The sequence below is a fragment of the Grus americana genome, chromosome 1 (genome assembly GCF_028858705.1).
Source record: "Grus americana isolate bGruAme1 chromosome 1, bGruAme1.mat, whole genome shotgun sequence".
NCBI lineage: Eukaryota > Metazoa > Chordata > Aves > Gruiformes > Gruidae > Grus > Grus americana.
The window spans coordinates 117,088,858-117,108,796 of record NC_072852.1 but is presented as its reverse complement, the minus strand read 5'-3'; the positions used below and the strand labels follow the sequence as shown (position 1 = coordinate 117,108,796).

At 39.6% G+C, this 19,939-nt stretch overlaps 1 protein-coding gene across 3 annotated transcripts in view; it reads left to right on the top strand.

Moving 5' to 3' along the window:
- The window catches only part of GART (phosphoribosylglycinamide formyltransferase, phosphoribosylglycinamide synthetase, phosphoribosylaminoimidazole synthetase), a 39,855-nt gene extending 21,084 nt beyond the window's left edge, over positions 1–18,771 (top strand). For all 3 annotated transcript variants that reach the window (XM_054814036.1, XM_054814047.1, XM_054814025.1), the window contains exons 11-22: positions 227–458; positions 3,156–3,250; positions 4,436–4,545; positions 5,139–5,337; positions 8,428–8,676; positions 9,016–9,168; positions 10,328–10,531; positions 10,871–11,002; positions 11,623–11,753; positions 12,945–13,086; positions 16,104–16,219; positions 17,445–18,771. In XM_054814036.1, coding sequence (XP_054670011.1) covers positions 227–458; positions 3,156–3,250; positions 4,436–4,545; positions 5,139–5,337; positions 8,428–8,676; positions 9,016–9,168; positions 10,328–10,531; positions 10,871–11,002; positions 11,623–11,753; positions 12,945–13,086; positions 16,104–16,219; positions 17,445–17,627 — 1,946 coding nt within the window. In that variant the 3' untranslated portion in view covers positions 17,628–18,771. The remainder of the gene's footprint in view (positions 1–226; positions 459–3,155; positions 3,251–4,435; positions 4,546–5,138; positions 5,338–8,427; positions 8,677–9,015; positions 9,169–10,327; positions 10,532–10,870; positions 11,003–11,622; positions 11,754–12,944; positions 13,087–16,103; positions 16,220–17,444) is intronic.
- Positions 18,772–19,939: the final 1,168 nt, after the last annotated feature.

The following is a 19,939-nucleotide window of genomic DNA, read 5'->3' as shown; positions in this document are numbered from 1 at the left end:
AAAATACCTCTTTCTGAGTCTCTAAGCATAAAAGTAGCAGACTTGTCTCTCCTCAAAATGTAGTTTATACAAATTTATTCCTATTTCTCAGCACGATCACACTGAATTCAATTGTGGTTTCTAGACACAGTCAATAACTGCTGAATATCTGTTCATGTGGAATTTAATAGAGAATGTTCTAATCGACTGATTTCTCTGCATTTATTTTATTGAACAACATTTGCAGGACTTTCTAAGGCTAAGCAACTGGGATTGGAAGTGTTCCATGCAGGCACATCCCTAAAGGATGGCAAAGTGGTGACCAGTGGTGGAAGAGTCCTTACAGTAACTGCCATTAAAGAGGATCTAATGACAGCACTGCAAGAAGCCAACAAGGGAATAGCAGCCATACACTTCAAGGGTGCCATTTATAGAAAGGACATTGGTTATCGCGCTATAGCTTTCCTGAGACAATCCAGGTAGATATTTGAAATACTTGAGATAAGTGGTGTAAAAGAGACTTAAAGACATCGCTAGTTTACATTAATAAACTGATGTTGATACTATGCATAGCTCTAGACAAGTTTTAACTAGCGTTTTTATGAGCAATGTAAGCAAGACCAGCCAAGCAAGGAACAGGCTTTTTGATGGCTCTCTCATCCATGTTCTTATTCACCCAAGTCTGAGTTAAACTGCAGTGACCAGCACAGAGGAGTAACTTGTAGTGTTACTGTCATTGTTATGTCTGTTTTAGGGAAGGTGACCTTCTGGTCTAAGGGCCTAAGGGCTCTAAACCATAGCTTTTGCTCCAGATTTGTGTTGTCCCTAAGTCTAATATTAATATCATGAAATATATGTATGAACAAGGTTTGAGCTATTTTATGGGTTTGTTTTAGAGTCTTTAGAAATGGTTAAAATGGTCTTGAAACACCTACCTTGTTGGGAAATGCATTTTAATGGAATAGCTGGCTAACAACATGGGTAGAATTTATCCCTCCTTTTTGTTATTATTCCTTTTATTTTCACAGTATTCGGTTTAACAGTCTTGAGATGGTGTGGGTGCAGGGGTTTCTTAAAGCAGTGTGTCCTACGGTCTGTCTAATGTTATTGAGAGCTTCTTGCAGGTTTTTAGACTATTTTTTACCTAATATGAAGCGTATCTGACTGCCTACTCTCCAATTAGCTCAAAACATAACTTTTGATAGTAGGTTATTTTGTAGTCTATGAAGCATATTAGCAAGAGTTTCATTTTTGCTGACAGTGTATACCAATTAGTATATTGTAATATTATAATCAATAAACTTACTAAATGAACAAGGGCATTTGTATCTAGTCTTCTTTCTCAACTACTGTGCATCTTTTGAGAAATTTACGTGAAAACGTGTAATTGGTATTTGTGTTGTAGTAGAAAAAAAATAAGTCATTGCGTGAGGTGAGAGAAGAAGGTATTTAATGAACAGTTCCCTTTAATCACTGCACTCATGGGCCATGGCCAGCAAGTTTCTTGACTGGAGTGCCTGTATGCTGGGAGGATGCCCAGCTTGTGAAGGAAACTTCTGGGAACTGTTTACAATCAGCGCCTGTTTCACCGTCCTTGAGTCTGCACCGACTTTTGCTCAGACACCCTAAAATTTGAAGAACAGGCAGTCAGGCACGCTTCACTTTGGACTCTGTGTTGCACACAGTTAAGGAAGGGTGATGGTTGGCTCAGTGAAGGTGGGGACGCACCTCTTCTTGGCGGATTTGCAGGATTAAGTCCTGTGCGTTTCACTTTGTGAAAATATCCAGAATAGTTATTTAATAACAAAACATTTTAGAACAATACTCTCCTTTTAAAGAGTCAAAGTAGATGCCATGCTTTTAAAAATAAGGTGAAAACATGTTGAATATTCATCATGTTCAGACTGAAAGGGCCTGCCTGGTCTCATGTTATTGCAGGCTAATACTTCCTTGACTCTTATTCACAGGCTGAACCGCAGCTCTTTGGCCTCTTTACTTTGTTGTACATGTCCTTGTTAATCAATAGCGTGTTTCACCCTTGGAATTCAAACTTAATACTGAATCACATCACTAAGAGAGCTAAAATAGGTATGAACCTACAATAGAGATGCACCAGGTAGCCTGGTTCATGCCACCGACAGTGTAGAAATAATAATTGCTTAACTGGAGTGAGACATGTTTGGTACAACTAGTAATTAAAAGTCATTAAACTCACTATCTCCAAAACCAAAAGGTGCCTCTGTAACTATATGATGCTTAATGTCTCCAGTCAGTCGTATGGACAGACAAGTTACATACATACACCACTTTGTAGTAAGGGTATTTTCTGTATGGTATGGCTATATATAAAAGGAAAACCTGGAGCTTATGGACATTTCTTTCTAGATTGCTAAAATGGACTTTAGGAACTTAGTTCTTTTTAAATAAAAATATACACTTTAATAGAAAGTTCATTTAAGTAAAAAAGAAGGGCGGTTTGGTTTTGTGGTATCATTCCAGGTGATAAGGAGAGGCAATCTGTAAGCTACAGTTGTAAAGCTCTCAAAATGTCAGGGAGGGCTACTGATTTATGCGATACTTCTGTTTTGAAAAGCTAACTTGAGCTTGATCCTGCAAGGTGCTCAGGTGGTCTGATTTAGCAGTGCATTTTTGTATAAGTTTTATTTTAAGCATAGGAACTACCAATGCCTGAGTATCCAGACCGGGCATTCAAACCTTGCAAAATCAGATTCATCATTCCACATGTTTTACCTTGTTGTTGGATTTTCCTTTTTGGTTGTTTTTTATCTTGGTATTTGGATAGCATATGATGCTGATGCTCTGATGCTGTCTTTGAATATTGCTTATGGCAAACTCTCTGTAGTTCAAATCCATGAAGTTTTGTTTCTTTGGTGTAATACTCCCTATCTTCAGGTATGTGTGTGAGGTCAGGTTCCAAACAGCAAAAAGAGTAACCTTTGAGTCTGCCTGAAATGAATACTGCAATACTTAGAAATCATTTTATATAAGCAGAGTTACTGTACAAGTGGGGAAAATAGCTGTACTTGACAGGAGAACAGGATTCTGAACAGTTAATCCTCTTAGCGATGCAATGATGTCAAGAAGTAAATAGTATTTTAAAATATATTTGTGTATTTAGTAATCAATTGCCGTAACATTTTTTAACAATCTTTCAGAGGCCTGACTTACAAAAACAGTGGGGTAGACATCGCAGCAGGGAATACTTTGGTTCAGAAAATTAAACCCCTAGCTGCAGCCACATCAAGGTCAGGTAAGACTTGTACCTTCTATTCCTGTTTCTGTCAGTTCATGGCAGCGAGGCTTATCATTTGATCTTGATGCAAAAGCTCATATTTATGTGTCCTGTGTATTTCTAGATTACACAAGATATATCTGTGGTAAGCAAATGCCTGTGATTTCTTAAAAATGTACTTAATTAAATTTACAGATTTTCTTCTCAAAATGACTCTAAACTGTATCTCCTGAATGTCATGTGTGTTAAGGATGCTATAGAATACAGTTCAGCACTCTGAAAGGTTAAATGCAAGCAAAAATCCTACCATTTAGTGCATTTTGATTACGTGGATTATTATTTCTTGCACAGTGAACTATACAATTTTTTTAGATAAATGTTTAGAAAGGTGTACAAGATGTAGAATTCCTCAGAGATACTATCTGTTGCTTGAGATAGATATGGAAGACACATCTTTTGCTTGGTTAAAAGAGAATTAATTCATCCTTTTTTGCTGTCATCTTAGGCACATCTTGCTTTTGCAAGTCCTTGTAATTCATTTGATAGATTTAAAATATCAGTCATGTATATAGTAACCCTTTAACCTCAAATTAACTGAGAACCTTAAGACAATGGCAGATATACAGAGAAAACTATATAGAGACACGCAGGCACACAAGTACAACTCGTCGCTTCTTAGCAGTCATAGTATTTTCTGCTCAGGTTTGTTTCACTCTTAGGATTTAACCAATTTTAGTTCTCAGGTTACCATACTTACGTATCATAACTAATCTTAGGAACAAGGAGTCTTAATGTACTTTAAGTAGCAGTATTAACAAAGAGATAAGGAATAAGAGTTGGAAAATGCCTAGTTACAATCTTTTCCCAGAAAGCAGTAGGCTTCAATCTGTTACAGCAGTCGCTTTTCTGTTTTTCAGAAAAATGCCACGTGCAAGGGGGAAATAGATCAGTCACAGTAATTATTGAACATTTAATCACAAAGTTTTGGATTTTTAGCCTTATGTAATAACAAAGAAATAAGACAAAGCAAACTTAAGAGGATTAAGAGCTCCTGTGCTTCTCTGAAGAGGCTCTAAATGTCAGATAAAAGTTTCCTGGTGACAAAGTCATGTGGACAGATACCAGAGAGAATTTCTGTTGGAGATCCTGGAGAAACCCATGAATGTAAAAGTTAACTATTTTACCCTGTTTTCTGACTGGCAGGCTGCAATGCAGAACTTGGAGGCTTTGCTGGCCTCTTTGATTTGAAAGCAGCTGGTTACAAAGATCCTATCTTGGTATCTGGAACCGATGGTGTTGGCACAAAACTCAAGGTAATGTGAAAATCCATGTCAAGGAAGGAAAATAGCACAGAAGGGAAAATGCTTAATCACATCATTAAAGTTTTAACAGAAAATATTGTCTTTTAAAAATACTTATTTGTATTTTGAAATTGGAATGAAAAATGAAATTCCCCTCCTTCGGGCAAAAGAATGAAACACATGTTTAACTTCTGGCACGTAAATAGCCATACTTGAAACAATGCTGAAAATAACTCATTTTTAATATTAAGTAGATAATCAAGGAGTCCATTTCATTAAGTTAGAATCTCCACCCTCAAAAAGATTACTCATGGGGAAAAACATTTAATTACGCGGTTGCTATTGTGTTTACGCAAGCTGCAATGAAACCCTTTCCAGTTCAGTCTCCTTCTGTAAAATGCCTTTTGTACTTGCCAATTAAGAAAGTAACAATTCCTAAAATGAAATGTTAGGAGAGGCTCACAGAGGTGGTAACAACTGAAGCTGCTCCTCAAAAAGCACCTAGAGGAGCAATGTGATTTCGATCCCCTTCCCAATTGCAGACTCTCTGCTTGCGTTTCAGTTTCTCAAAGCTAACCTACAGGTTCTCTTGCTGTGTTTTGCAGATTGCACAAGCGTGTAAGAGACATGACACCATAGGTCAGGACCTGGTTGCCATGTGTGTCAATGATATCTTGGCTCAAGGAGCGGAGCCCCTCTTCTTCCTTGACTATTTTGCCTGTGGCAAACTTGACGTTGAAGTGGCTCAGGGCGTCATTGCAGGAATAGCTGAAGCTTGCAAAAAGGCGGGATGTGCTCTTTTGGGTATGAACGCTCTTCTTTGAAGGATATGAAAAATCTTATGCAATCTCTTTATAATTGGTTTTAATGTGTTTGTTTTCCTACTCTATTGAAGACTCTTAGAGGAGTGAAAAAAACAAAACCAAAGCGTCACATGTCTTTGCTTTCAGAGAACATAACCTCTGCCCGCTGGAAGGAGACAGTACTCTACAAATGTTGCCATTAGTATAAATTTTCTTATTCGTACCTTTTCATTGAACTTTATATCAGCTACCTAGAAAACTAACAATTCATGTACTTTAATTCTCTGTATTTTTCAAGTAAATTTTAAAACATGCCAATTAGGGGTTTTATTTTTATCCTTTATCCTAAAGGAAATCCTCAAGTTTTCCTCTACATACAAGATTTATACATGTTACTGTGCTTGCACATGTGCCTGTGTGCATACATATTATCCTTGGAACCTCATGGCTGATTGTGACCAAATTTGACAGGAAAGGTAGAGACCTCACAGTCATCGTGTTCCCACAAGCTTCAGAAAACTAGAAAGCCAGAGAATGTCCTTATCAATGCAACAAAAGCTGCAGCTGGAGCTCAGTATTTAGGACACAAAAGTTAACCACAGGACAGAAACATAAAAGAAACCAGGTTTCATTAGTTAGAAAATTAACAGCAAAATTACTTGTCTACTGAAGGCTCGCTGAAGATTTATTTCACCAAGATCAGCGTATTCCAAGATGTTAAGAGTCAAATTTAAACACTTTCCTTTTCAGTCCTGTAATACCAGTATGTAATACATTTTACTAACAGATTATGAGTATTCTGGTTTACAGTAATCTAGTTGTCCATAAAAATAACACAATATTTCACTTCTTGAATCTTAAAAAATACAGATTTAAAGCTGTTCAACTCAATAAAAATATTTCTAGATCACCGAAAAATGCATTCTTTTGTATAAGTCTTTAGTTTATGAAAGGAGTACAACACAGGGTTAAATTTTAAAGCAATGAAACCCAGGAAGTTCAGTTTTCTCACATAGTTTTTATTTTTCCTTCTTTTTTTATAAAAAAACAGACATGGAAAATTACCGTGATTTTTTTAAAAAAGACCTTTAATTTGAGACAAAAAATGTCAGTTCTCGTGTCTTACTTAGGTACCACTTTATAACTGGTAATACTGTAGCTCTTGCCTTTTTTCCAACTCTTTAAGAAAGTGAGTAACCAAAATCTTTACTAAATGGGAGTGCGTCACGTTGAGGTAATTTACAGGCTTTGAACAAGAGGCTATTTTATGTTCTGGTTTATTTTTTTCTGCATGACCTGTTAGTCAGCTTTATATTTGTCTTCAGGTGTTCTCTCAGTTTATCGAATATAATCAAACCATTCATTCTTCAGCATAAGTACATGTTATGTGCAGTCTTGCTATGAAATTGCTTACTGCAATTTCAAGATTTTATTTCCAGTTGGAAGACTTTAAAACTACAACGGGCTTTGGATGTTGTAAATTAATTACCAGAGAATAATTTCTCAAAATTGTAAATGGGTTAGTGAATATTTTTTTCTGGTAATATAAAAATAAGTCCAAACTCATAAATAAAACAACCATGATTTCTTGCCCAAATTTCTGGCACTCTCAGAAAAGAAGGGACAGGGATGATGCAGTAACTCTGAACCTGAGGAGGAAATGCTTTTCTGTAGCCTGGATCATCGAAATAAATTTCCGTTTGGGCTCCAGCTTCATGCATTCATTTCACTGTGCATTCACACAGCACGCATATCTGTCTTTGTATAGTATCATCTCATAAAAGTCTCATTTGAAGCACATTCCTAAATTCCTACCTTGTATTTCTGCAATAGCTGAATGTTCAGCTCAACCACCTAAAGCTCATCCCATGTGATAGCAAGGTACTGAAGGCCTTATCTACATGCTCGGTTTTGCCCAAACATTATTAAATACAGATTTAAACCAATGTATCTAAGCAAATGAACTTTGATTTTATAGTTCATTATAGCAATGTAATGTAGAAACCTGGAGAAGCTTCCTGAGAATCTAGTATTGAGCACTGAGCACAAGAGCAGCTTCCAGCATCACTCAGGTAAATTTGGAGCCCCTTCAGGGACACTTCCTGGAAAGAGAATAATTTTGTATTGAATGAAACCTGCTGAGTGCAAAAGAAAAACAAGATGGTACTGGTCAGCATGTTGGGCAGAGGTCATAATATAATCATAGAATCACAGAATGGTTTGGGTTAGAAGGGACCTCAAAGATCATCCAGTTCCAATCCACCTGCCACGGGCAGGGACACCCTCCACTAGACCACGTTGCCCAAAGCCCCATCCAACCTGGCCTTGAGCACTTCCAGGGATGGGGCCTCCACAGCTTCTCTGGGCAACCTGTTCCAGTGCTTCACCACCCTCACAGTGAAGAATTTCTTCCTTATATCTAATCTAAATCTACCCTTTTTCAGCTTAAATCCATTACCCCTTGTCCTGTCACTACACAGGACAAAACAGGAGGATGTTCTGATAGTCAGGATATAAGATGGTAGCCTAGACAACAGTTCATCTGCACAGATGGGTAGGAAAGGTCCTTTTTTAGAGGTGTTCTCCCAAAAGAGATTATAAACCTTAGATGTTCAGAGTTGGCGTGATAATGATGGCCAGGTTGTGGGCAGGAGTGGCAGGCAGGATAGCGCTACGTACAAAATCTTCATGAAGGCAAGTGAGACTAATAGCTATGTCATTCCTTTGATGTCCTTGGGTGAATTTCTTGTATGTCTTGTATCTGGTAGATTTTTCATGGAGGATATGAAACTTGGCAGAAGTTTGAAAATATGAAGCACTAAATGTATGCTTTGATTTTAAAATGTGAATGCACAGCAGTTTGACATTGGTTGTCAGAGTGAGGGAGGAAATGTTCTCTCCCAGCTTTTTATTGCTTGTTCAGTTGAAGGGCCTGTGACAAACGTATTTTTAATTCTTTTTCATGTTAGTATAGCTAATTAAAAAACCTAGTCTGTTAATGTCTTATGAGTTTAAAACTTTGAAAAATTGCATGCCTACAGGTCCCAATGGTTTTCCAACATCCCCCTTTCTCTTTTTTTGGCTCCCACAGGAGGAGAAACTGCTGAAATGCCAGGCATGTATCCACCCGGAGAGTATGACCTGGCTGGCTTTGCTGTCGGTGCAGTGGAGCGAGGGCAGATGCTGCCCCAGCTGGAGAGAATTGCTGATGGAGATGTGGTTATTGGAGTAGCTTCTTCTGGGGTTCACAGCAATGGGTACAGCCTTGTAAGGAAGATTGTGGAAAAGTCATCGTTCGATTTCTCTTCTCCAGTTGGCGTCTCCGGTGATCAGACATTAGGTACCACTTACAACACAGTTTCTTGCATTATAACTTGAACTGCTGAACAGGCAACTGTCACACAATTGTTTTGTCTGTGCCTTTGCTTTTGTAACTTTTCTAAGGCACTAAAAAAATTATTCCATTCTTGAACATGTTTTTGTCATCTTTTTTCCTGTGAATCACATATGCAGGAAAGAAATTTAGGGAGGGAGATAAATAACTAATTGTATGCTAAAAAGGGTAGAACATTGTGTTTTTCTCTGTAGTACAATACTGATTAGTATCCAGCAAATTAATATTTTGAGATTAACGTTTCTGTGCCGTAACTGGTTTTCTTTCATCCTTTTTCATCTACAGGAGATCTTTTGTTAACCCCAACTAAGATCTACAGTGAGACTCTGTTGCCTGTCCTTCGCTCAGGCCATGTGAAAGCGTATGCCCACATCACAGGAGGGGGCTTGCTGGAAAACATCCCCAGAGTTCTCCCAGAGTCCTTTGGTGTCATTTTAGGTGAGATAAAAAGAAAAGCTGTAGAAGTAGCTGCATGTTAATATGGATTGGGGGAAGCTGTGTACATGGGGCCACGTCAACTGACTTGCCCTGTAAGAGCTAGACTTGCCTGTCTAGAAATAAGTTTGCCTTTTTCTTCATTGTTGCTGAATTTCTCCTTGTGCCTGAAATAGAACCAGTCACAACGCTTTGTAGTCTTAAGACTGCTGCTCGTTTGAGTTCACTTCCCCCAAGGGTGTTTTGGATTGGATTTTTTAGGAAACTCTATCTGTACTTGCAAAAATAAAACAACTTTAAAAGCAACCCAAAGTGAGCTGTCACCATTTGCAATAACCTACAAAATTATTGCTAATTAAATGACACTCATAAAGTCTTTGATTAGCATTCAGGTATGGTTACTAGCTCAAGCACACCTCATGCTATTCGACATACCTTAATGCATCCTCACCACAATCTAGTCAGGTATGCTAGAGGTAGTATTTCAGTTATGGAGAAAGCATAGTATGGAAAGGTAAACGACTTACCAAAGGTTATGTAGTCTTCATTGGGTTGTAGACTAAAATAAGGGAACTAATACTGAGTTTTGCACTCCAGAACTGCATGTAAACAAGTCTTCCACGTGTCACTTAAACAGTGGTCCAACAGTGGACACTAGTATATATAAATGGGGTTAATACCATTTTAAATAGAACATGACGAGGGAGTTCCTTTACAGTGACTTTTCCATCAGCATTTCTCATGCTGCTGTAAATCATCCTTGCCTTGTTGGAGTTGGGGGCAGCGTGAGACTTTCGTGACAGTTTTTAAGGCTATCATTCTGGTACAATAGTTTGTCTAGAAGCAGAGTTGTCACCTTCAAGAAGAGGATTTTCCAAAGACTGCCTCAGAACCTGTTTTGAATTCCTGATTAATGGATTGCAGTGGAGCAGTATGATGAATTTCCTCCCAGAGTAACACTTCTTTCTACTCCCAAGCCTTGTTCAATAAGGAAGGAAAAAACATCTGTTTCCGTGCACGGAAGCTGAGTTTACTCAAGCTAATGCTGCTGTGGGACTTTGTGCTTTCCATCCAGACCTTGCCTCTTAATGCTCTAATAACCTTAGTATTTGTTCGTTGGTAGTGATTTCCACTCTACATTTGTATTTTCAATTCTTTTCAGATGCTCTTACCTGGAAGATTCCTGAAATCTTTTGCTGGCTCCATAAAGAAGGGAATCTCTCTGAGGAGGAAATGACTCGGACGTTTAATTGTGGGATCGGTGCAGTCTTGGTAGTTCAGAAGGAGCTGGCTCAGCAGGTCCTCAAGGACATACAGAGACATGAGGCTGCCTGGCTGATTGGGAAAGTTGTCTCCCTGCAAAAAGGTTATTAGATTTTTATTTTACTTTAAAAGAAAAAAAAAAAACAACAGATCTAAATTCCTTAGCTGGTGAGTCTCCATGGAGGTTAGGTGAAAATCTCTTAAATGGCACCTCCATCGCTTTTTTGCACAGAGTATTAAAATGACAATCCTCACAACTTCAGTCTTAGTTCATAGACCATATGCCTAGCAATGTCAGATGTCACCAGAATTATAAATAAATAATGAGAAGTAAAGCAGCGCCACTAATCTCTTTTCATGTGTACTTTTCTCCTTTCTCTGTCTCTCCCTTTACTTACATGTTGTTGGTTTTGTGTTTGGTTTTTTTCTTCTACGTGTTCAGGTTCTGCCCCTGTTAAAGTCCATAATATGCTTCGAGCCTTGCAAGCAAATAGGTCACTGTCTGTGCACAGCCATATCCAAGGCAAAATCCAGACAAACAAAGTGAAGGTTGCTGTCCTGATCTCTGGAACAGGTGAGAGCTTATATTCTTCAGTACAGTGTAAAACAGGCTATTGAAACTTCAGCTCAGATTCAAAATCTCTTGAAGTCCTTGCAATTCTCCATGGAAGCTCTGACAGGCTTCTAATAGGCTTTCAGTAACAGGCAGAATAGATTTTGCCCTTGGATTAATTTCAATCACAAACAGAATGATCTGTAACCTCTGCTGCAAACTGACTATGAATTGCATCTGTGTTCATTTTATCTACAAATTTCTGCATGCCTCTAGGTTCAAGCAGCCGCTGCATTGCACTTTAGGGACAGCAGCATTATTTCACAACCAGATCAGAATTTCTTCTTGCCATATAGGCGCTCCCAGGGTTTCTGCTATTCTCACTTGCTGAGAATTAGATCGTCATTCCAATTCCAAAAATTACAGTTGACAAATTTAATTGCTGGTAAAAACCCTGTAGCCTCCAGCTGTCAAATTCAGTTCCCAGTAAAAATAAATGAAAAAAAGATTACCATTAACATCAGTGTTTTTTGGATTGGGTCTCACCCATATTTCTGCTTGTTTAAAACCTCTTCTAGCTGTTAAATATATTTATTCTCCAGGAATGACTCGATACTCATTAATTATTTTTTCATTCACAGGCACAAACCTGGAAGCCCTAATAAATAGCACAAAGAAGCCCACCAGTTTTGCACAAATAGTTCTTGTTGTTTCTAACAAAGCTGGTGTGGAGGGGCTAAAGAAAGCTGAAAGAGCTGGTATTCCTACAAGGGTTGGTATTTCTCATCTTTTTTAAAATTAGTTATCATTAGCTCTGACTGCAGCAGGAAGGTACTGTGAGATAATTGGTTTTACTGGGGTAAGAGATGGTTGGACAGGAAGCTTTTAGCTTTTATTTTTTCATCTGTCATGAACTTGTGCCCTTGGGCAAACTACCTAACATGGGAAGCAAAATGCTTCCTTTTCTCCTTCTCAGAGATGTTGCTAGCAATCCTGATGGTTTGGGGAACAGTCATTGTATTAAGCCAGTGCAAAACTTTTACAGTTGAAACTTTGCCATTTATTTAACTGCAGTGCATTTGCTCTAAAGTAACAAGCTATTTTATCTGAAATTAATTTTAAAATTACACGCTAAACAGATGCAGTAGTTCATTTGAATGAAATAGAGAGGTCAAACTCAGTGGGACCATCCATGGATGATGGTCTTAGTGGTTGAGATGAAGAATGAGTGGTGAAACAGAAACACTGAGGAGTACATGCCTTGTCAGTCATTACCTGGTAGTTCATGGCAGAGTTCAGCCCAATGTTGAGCTGGGCTCTGTTTCTAGTGCCCTCTGCCACCTTTTCAGCTAACCACTTCTGGTTTTTCAAAACTACTTTGTGATACTTAAATGTACCACCACGGTAAATCTGGTAAATTTAAAAGGCTGTGGATGTTTTAAGTTACGTAGCGCTGCCTTCTTCCTCTTTAAATTAGGGGATGTATCCTGGATGGAAATACTTAACTCAGTTATATTGACCATTTACAGTAGGGGCTGTTTTATCACCTTGTGATTAGCCTTTCCTTCAAGGTTTTGCGATATAATTTTCAGAAAGGGTCAACCACTTAAAACTATCAGCAGCCTTAAATTGAGTGAAATCATTCGAAGACAGATTATCTTAACAACCTACATTTGTAGGTTGTTAAATTGTGTCCAAATGCTGGGACCTACAGCTGTGGGCCTAATAAAATAAAACCCTCATCTATTGTGCTGATTGCTCTGTGCAAATAGGAGTAAAGACTGCATGTTTGTCTGTTAGCCACGTGCCTTTATGAACTGCTCTTCTTGCTGCGTACGTGCTCTCGAGTCGCACATGGAGATTTACTTGGGTTTTGTTTATTACTACATTTCATTGTGCTCTTGAGGTGTTTAGATTAAATTAACACCATGTTCATATTTCTTCGTCTTTTGGATTATCACAGGTTATTGACCATAAATTGTATGAAAGCCGCACTGAATTTGACAGTGCAGTTGACAAAGTCCTTGAAGAATTCTCAGTTGAACTGATCTGTCTGGCTGGATTTATGCGAATACTGTCAGGTCCTTTTGTCAAAAAATGGGAAGGTAAGCACAGCATAGTAGTGTATGCATTTTAAAAAAAGTAATTTTATAGCTTATCCTCAGGAAAAATGGGAAAAATATAGAGAAGGGACCATATTAATGCTGGGTTCATAGAAAACTAGATTCTTCTTATCTTGTAAGGAAAAGGATGGGAAAGAGGCAGGTTTTTTCCCCTTCCCTTTATCATTTCCACAGAGGTTTGAGGAAGCCAAGGGCAAATAAGGCGATGAAAACTTTAGACCTCCATAAACATGAAGTGAAGGGGAAATTGTTGCCTAAGCAGTAGGTGTTGGCTGGGGAGATGTGAGCATCCAGCCACCGAGAATTCTTTCCCCTAACAAATGAGCTGCCTTGGCTGCCTATAAAACTGCAAAACTGGGCAGCAACATGCAGTTCCTGTTAACGAGACCCAGGAGCTGTCTGAATCCAAGGGGGGGATGTTTCACAGGCAGATTCAGCTCTTGTTTGTCCAAAGTGTTGGCATTGTCTCCATTCTGGTCATCTTTTACAATTTTTCCAGGTCTTTGTTAGGGGCTAGTAACACCTCTGCCTGCTTCAGTGGCTGCTCTCCCTCCCCCAGCTGTTACATTCCTTTTCTTATCTCTTTCTGTTTCTTTTAGGGAGTCCTGAATCACAGGGAGGCAGCTGCTCTTCTCACTGTTTGCTCTGCTTTGGCTTCAGTCATGGTTACTTAAATTAGTTCTTGCTCATACCAGTTACAGGCTGGTCAGCCTATACATTGCAGCTCTCCAGGTGGCCTTTGTTGTTCACCTGGTGACTTTTGTGTTACTCTGGGTGTGTCTGTGACACAGACCTTTTACACCTGAGCTACTTTTCAAACCTCTCTTTAAAATCAGTGGAGTGAAACAGGCATTCCTAGGAGGCAATTCATTTTATGCTAAAGCTGTCAGCTAAAGTAAATCGGATGAATTGGTTTTGTTTCTCTCCATTTGTTACGGAGTCCAGAAGACGAAGATGTAAATGTCTGTGTTGTAGACAGCTGTAATTAGGAATCCCTCACTACAAGAGATGTGCTTTGAGTATAGTATCTGTGTAGAGGATGGCAAAGAACTTTCTCTAGTGCAGAGATCTGGTGCAAATAAAGGATGAGTTTAGCTCCCTCTGATTTAGGGACAGAGCACTTCCAGCGCTGATGATCGCACTGGACAGTGCAGGATTTGCGTTACATGTATGACTGGCCTGAGAGCAAAAGAAAAGACTTTCTTTGCTACAGGATGGTTAACTCATTTTTTTAAAATGTCCAGTACTGAATTGAGCTTGAAAACAGATACCTACCAGAGCTCTGACCAAGAGTATGCTTCAGTTAGGTCTTAGATGTGAGCTCAAACATTCAGTTCAGCTCAGGGATCTGTGCCAGCTGACAGGAGCCTGCTGTTAAACTCTGACCTGGCCATGCCTAGGCACTGACTACCCTGAATTATCCATGAGTAATCAAAATTCTTCTTGCTGCTCTCTTAAAAGCTGTTACTTTATCTCGCAGTCCCAAGAACATAGAGTGTGAGGTTAGTTGTGAACTTCTTTCTTGCTTAATGGCCCTGAAGTGTTAATTTTGAATGTTAATATAAAGGACAGATTAAAAAACAAAACCAAACCAAGCAAACGGAAACCCACGTTCCTTTAGAGCAGTTTCTGACAGCACTGTAATGAGAAACTGGGGAAACTCAGACAGAAGTGCAGAGTGTTGTTTTGGGCTCACTGTCCCCAGTGCTTTTTCGCTCAAGCAGCAGGCAGGGAGATGCCGACGCTTAAAAAGGTGTATTTTTGAGATAGAAACCACATCTGAGATATTGTTGAAGATCATTTGATACATTTGCCTCTTTAAGTTGCACGGGTCAGTATCTGCACGAGTTATTGCCGTGAGAGTGCAAGTTTCGCATCATGCTGCCAGAAATGGCTTTCACTTTGCATTACAAAACCATAAGCCTGTATTTCAGTACGCTGCTGCCTCCGCCAGCATATGCCAGCTCAGTCTCGCTGCTTGGCATTTAGGTGGTGTTCAATGAATCCTGATGACATACAGGCTTCCTAAACAGGAGGCATGCAGAGATGGTGTGGGCGTAGCATGCTGTGGTATAAATAGTACCGATGGCCACTTTGGTTTTTTTTATCCTGTAAGGGTTTGTACTGAATCTGAGAGAAGATCTAGGGCTGTCAAGCACCTTTTGACCTCACTCTGGTCCAGAATGGGCAGGAGGAGTTGTCACAGACATATTAGGAGCAGATAGGGGAAGCCTGCCAGAAGAAAGAAGGTTTTCTAATGGTTTAACCATCGCTTTGCTGTAGTGGTGAGACTCTGAGGTCACAGGCAGCCACTTTCCCTTACTTTACAGCTAGGTAGGAAGTCAGGCGTACACTTTCTCTTTGAAGGGAAATGGAAGGAACAGGCTTCCCAGGGTTACAACCACGGTGGCACCTGGTTGAGCATTAGAGGTTGCATTATCAATTTCAGGATCCCCCAGCCAACTTTCCGTGCGGAAAAGTAGTACTGGTAGACAGGTGCTTCTCAGAAGGGCAGAGAGAAGGGCTCCTATATGAGCAGCTGTTGTCTTTTATTAAGCCAAAACAGGTGTGGAGGAAGAGTCCAGGCTAAAGAATTTTTGCCTTGTCACGGGGGGGGACTGTTACGTCATTTGAAACTGCACCAAGTTTCTTCCGGGTGCTGAGTTTGTAAGAAAGAGTGATCAAAGAAGAGAAGGACAAGATGCTGAGGGAAAGGACAGCTACATCAAAAAATTAATCAGTATTCGTCACCGGAGAAATATGCTGTAGCCATGCAATTAATAGTAACTGATTGCCGTCTTTGATTTTTCTGAAATAGTGAGGCATTCTGAAATGCTTTGGGCTGGTTATCTGTCAGTATCCTCAAAAAACAAGCATATGCAAAAGCTGTGAAAGATCTTTTTTACAAACGTATTTTGTTCCTCTGTTGACTGTGGTACTTTGAACGCTCTGGTAAGGCTGAATGCTAAAAGACAATGACCTCATTTACAATATTCCAGGAAAAATACTGAACATCCATCCGTCTCTACTGCCTTCCTTTAAGGGAGCAAATGCCCACAAATTGGTGTTACAAGCTGGAGTCCGAGTCACAGGCTGCACTGTACACTTTGTAGCTGTAAGTACTTCCTTCTCCCTCCCTCCCTCCCTCCCTTTAACTCTAGTGTTCATTCGCCTGAAGATTTTCACCTCAGAGCTTGCTTGGAACACCCATATAGCATCATGTTTGATTACCTTTTCTCCTTTTTTCATTCATGACGTTATTAGACAATATAGTGCTTTGGTTTGCTCTCCCTGGAGAAGGAACTGGAAATGAATAGGCTATACAGGAGTTTAAGCTTTACCTAAGTTAGCTTCTTCCCTAAACATTCCAGCACTGCTTTCCTCCAGTTGGAGTGGGGGTACTCGTTCATATAAGGCCTTGGCTAACCCAAAATCTTTATTACTACACAGCACCAACTTCTTAGATTTTATCATACAACCTTATTTTTTGCTTTCAAGAAAAAAAAAAGCAACACTGGAAATGGCACAAGAAGCTTAGATTTGTTAAGAAGTAATCCAATGTTTGTGGGAAGGGAGGAGAAACTTGGCAATTTATGTAAGTCAAAAAATAAGAAAGCAAAAGCCAGAGATCTCTCAACTTGGAAGATGCACATTTTTTAGCAGTTCAGGGGGCATTTTTTCTATCTTGTTCAGTTCTCAGGGTTGACAGTAACTAGCCTTCCCTCCTCTACTGCATTCTTCAGATTATCCCTCCCCTTTGCCACTCCTCCTGAAATTTGTTCTCATGATTTTTGCTTTCTCTTGGAAAAAGAGACAACAACTATTTTTCCAGATAGAAGGAAAAATTGCATTCCTTTCTCCGTGAGATGACTTAGGGTTTCTTCTCTGTGTGGCAACGTACTGAGAAACAATCACTAAACAGCAGGGATCTGCCTCATTAATGTGCAAAAAAAAGATCTGCTGGGTCCTCTAGTCCTGCTCTGTGCCAAGGCTTGGCTAATTCACTCTTCTGAATTGAAATGTCAGCATTTTGTCCAATTTAGCCTGTCGTGTCCCCAGTTAACACAGCTTTTGTTGTTTCCTGTAGCAGAAATGTTACTCCCTGGTGTTCTGCCTACCTTCTCTTTTTCTTTGAACCCTACGCTTCTGTTAGTTCCTCACGGGCCAGCGTGAGTGCCAGCATCTTTTCTGCATTCCCCACATTAGCCCAGAATTCATGTTTCCTGCAATAACGTAATGATGAACAGATCCCCGCGGCAGCTGGATTACATTCATTGTCGTACAGCTGGTTCCCCCACCCTGCTTCAACCATACAGATTTCCTGGCTATTGCTTTTACAGGAGGAAGTTGACGCTGGAGCAATCATTTTCCAAGAGGCAGTTCCAGTTAAGATTGGTGACACGGTGGAGACCCTGTCGGAAAGGGTGAAGGAGGCCGAGCACCGAGCCTTCCCAGCTGCCCTGCAGCTTGTTGCCAGCGGGGCCGTACAGGTGGGGGAAGCCGGCAGGATCTGCTGGAAGTAGGAGCAGCGTGTCCGCAAACGTCCTCAGGTGGGACAGCTGGGCTGCCTTAAGGGATTGAAACAGAGGTCACAGCCTAATAACACGCACACTGTATTCTCTTCACAAAATGTTTTCAACAAAATGTTTTTACCACGCCATGTTCTCACTCAAATTGTTAAAGATTTGAAGTAAAATCCAGAGAAAGCCACAAATGGAACTATTAAGGCAGGGGGCTGTTCTCAGTAGTTTCAGCAATGGCTCCATTACATGCTTCCTAATTATAATCACTTCTTTGGCCAACATTCTAAACAAACAAAAATACTCAGTTGGTTACAGAGAGATCTGAGCATCTCTGAGACTTGACTTAGGAACATCAGTATCATTCTCTAACAGACCATGCAGGCTGTAATGGGATTCTTTTGTCGTTTCCTGTGAAGTATTTGTGAGGAAAAGTAATGGAACTGCTACAAGGGAAGAGACAGGTAAAGGCAAATAACTTTATTCATAAAAATCTCTAGCCAAAACAAGAAAAACTGGCCTGCCAAAACACTAACTATTCCTGCAGATAATGAAATAGATTTTTTTTCCATATAATTTCTGTTCTAATGGTGGAAGATGTTGTCTGGCCCAGATTCTGGACATATTCCGTAATTTCAAATATTGGACCTGCTGTCCTGCTGACTGTCTGCTGACCATTTGCCTTTGGGTATCTCCATGTGAATCCACATATGAATTCCTCTCAGAGGTTTGGTCAGAGCCAAAAGAGTTGGGGTTTGTTTTGGGTTTTTGGGTTTTTTTTTTTTAAATGACCAGAAAGGGAGCTAGGACTAGATAAAAAGCAATGTGTTCTTGGCTTCCGAGACATTCTTCAGAAATTCTGCTGAAGTGCCTTTATTCTTGGAATGGTATTTTCACCTGCAATAATACTGATGGAAACCCAGTAAATGTTATCAGTCTGAAAACTAAGGGGTTTTGTACAGCTCAACTCTTGTGAAAAAGCACCTGCTTTTCTTTTAATGTTTTAATATAGTTGTGAAAACATTTTGATGTATTTACTAAAATAGTTGATATTCCCCCATACAAGCCAGAAGCATCTGACTGAAGGTGATTATATTTTATGGATTTGAGATAAAGTCTAATAAAGGTAAAAAATTAAATATCAAAATCTTTCCTTGGAATTCCTTTACCTGGAGTACAAGCTGGAGGAGGAGTTTGTGAAACAGAATCTAACTTCATCTACAGTACAGCAACTGTAAATCAGTTGGTGAGGCTACAGACACGTGCGGTCCTGCATAAGTTAGTAATGATTCGCGGAGCGTGGTGACCTTACTGTTTCACTGGCCAGATGGTCTGTGATGAAGAAACTTGCTAACAAAATATTCCTGTCATCATTTGTCACCGAGGAGAAAGCTAACTCAAATACAGAGGAAAATGACATGGTCAAATTTAATTTGGTTGTAAAGGGCAAAGAATAAAAGCTAAGTCTTCGGCCCGGTGTTTTTCTTTACAAACCTGCCCTCCCACAGCAGGGCAAATTGCCTGCCAAGGCTTGAAATCCAGCCTGCCTCAGTCAGAATGTAAAAGATGTGGGCAGCGTCCAGCTCTGGCAAGGCTTCAGCCTGCACAAGTTCAGTGCCTTCGCCATGATGCAGCAAACCTTTTACAAGTCAAAAGAAATTGTACTTAAATTAACTCACATAGAAGAAGCAAGATTACTAGCGGTGAAATCACTACCTGTACAGTTAATAAATACAACGCTACTGAAAAAAGCGTTTTGATCACTGCCAGAAAGGCCAACAGCAGAGACTCAGGCACTCCAAATCTGATACCCCATTCCATCACAGACAGCTTGAGCAAGACTCGGGTATTTTGCCATCTAAGACTGATGACAAATGGGATTTAAGCACCTATCTGTATTTCTACAAATACATAAAAAGAAATTTCACCTTAGACTGCTTTGCTTAGGTTACCACTCTGTAAAAAGAATAAATAGATTAACAACCTATCACCACACCCAGTCTCAGAGGAATGCCAGGAACACAACTGTCTTGAGTTGTTCGATACCATGGTGATAGTCTGGAGACCTATCCAAGCACAGTAACTAGCACCCTATTCTCTTTTAATGGTTTATTTGTTGAGTTTGGAACATTTGGCCATGCGTGCTATGCAATTCAAATAATATACAACATGAAGTTACTACACAGTTACAACAGATCAAAAGCAAACTAAGCAATGTGTTTATCATAAAAATTACCTATATAGACCAAACATTTCTTAATCTTGCCTTGTTACAGTTCTTCCTATTTTTGCCAGGTCATGAAAAATACACGTTC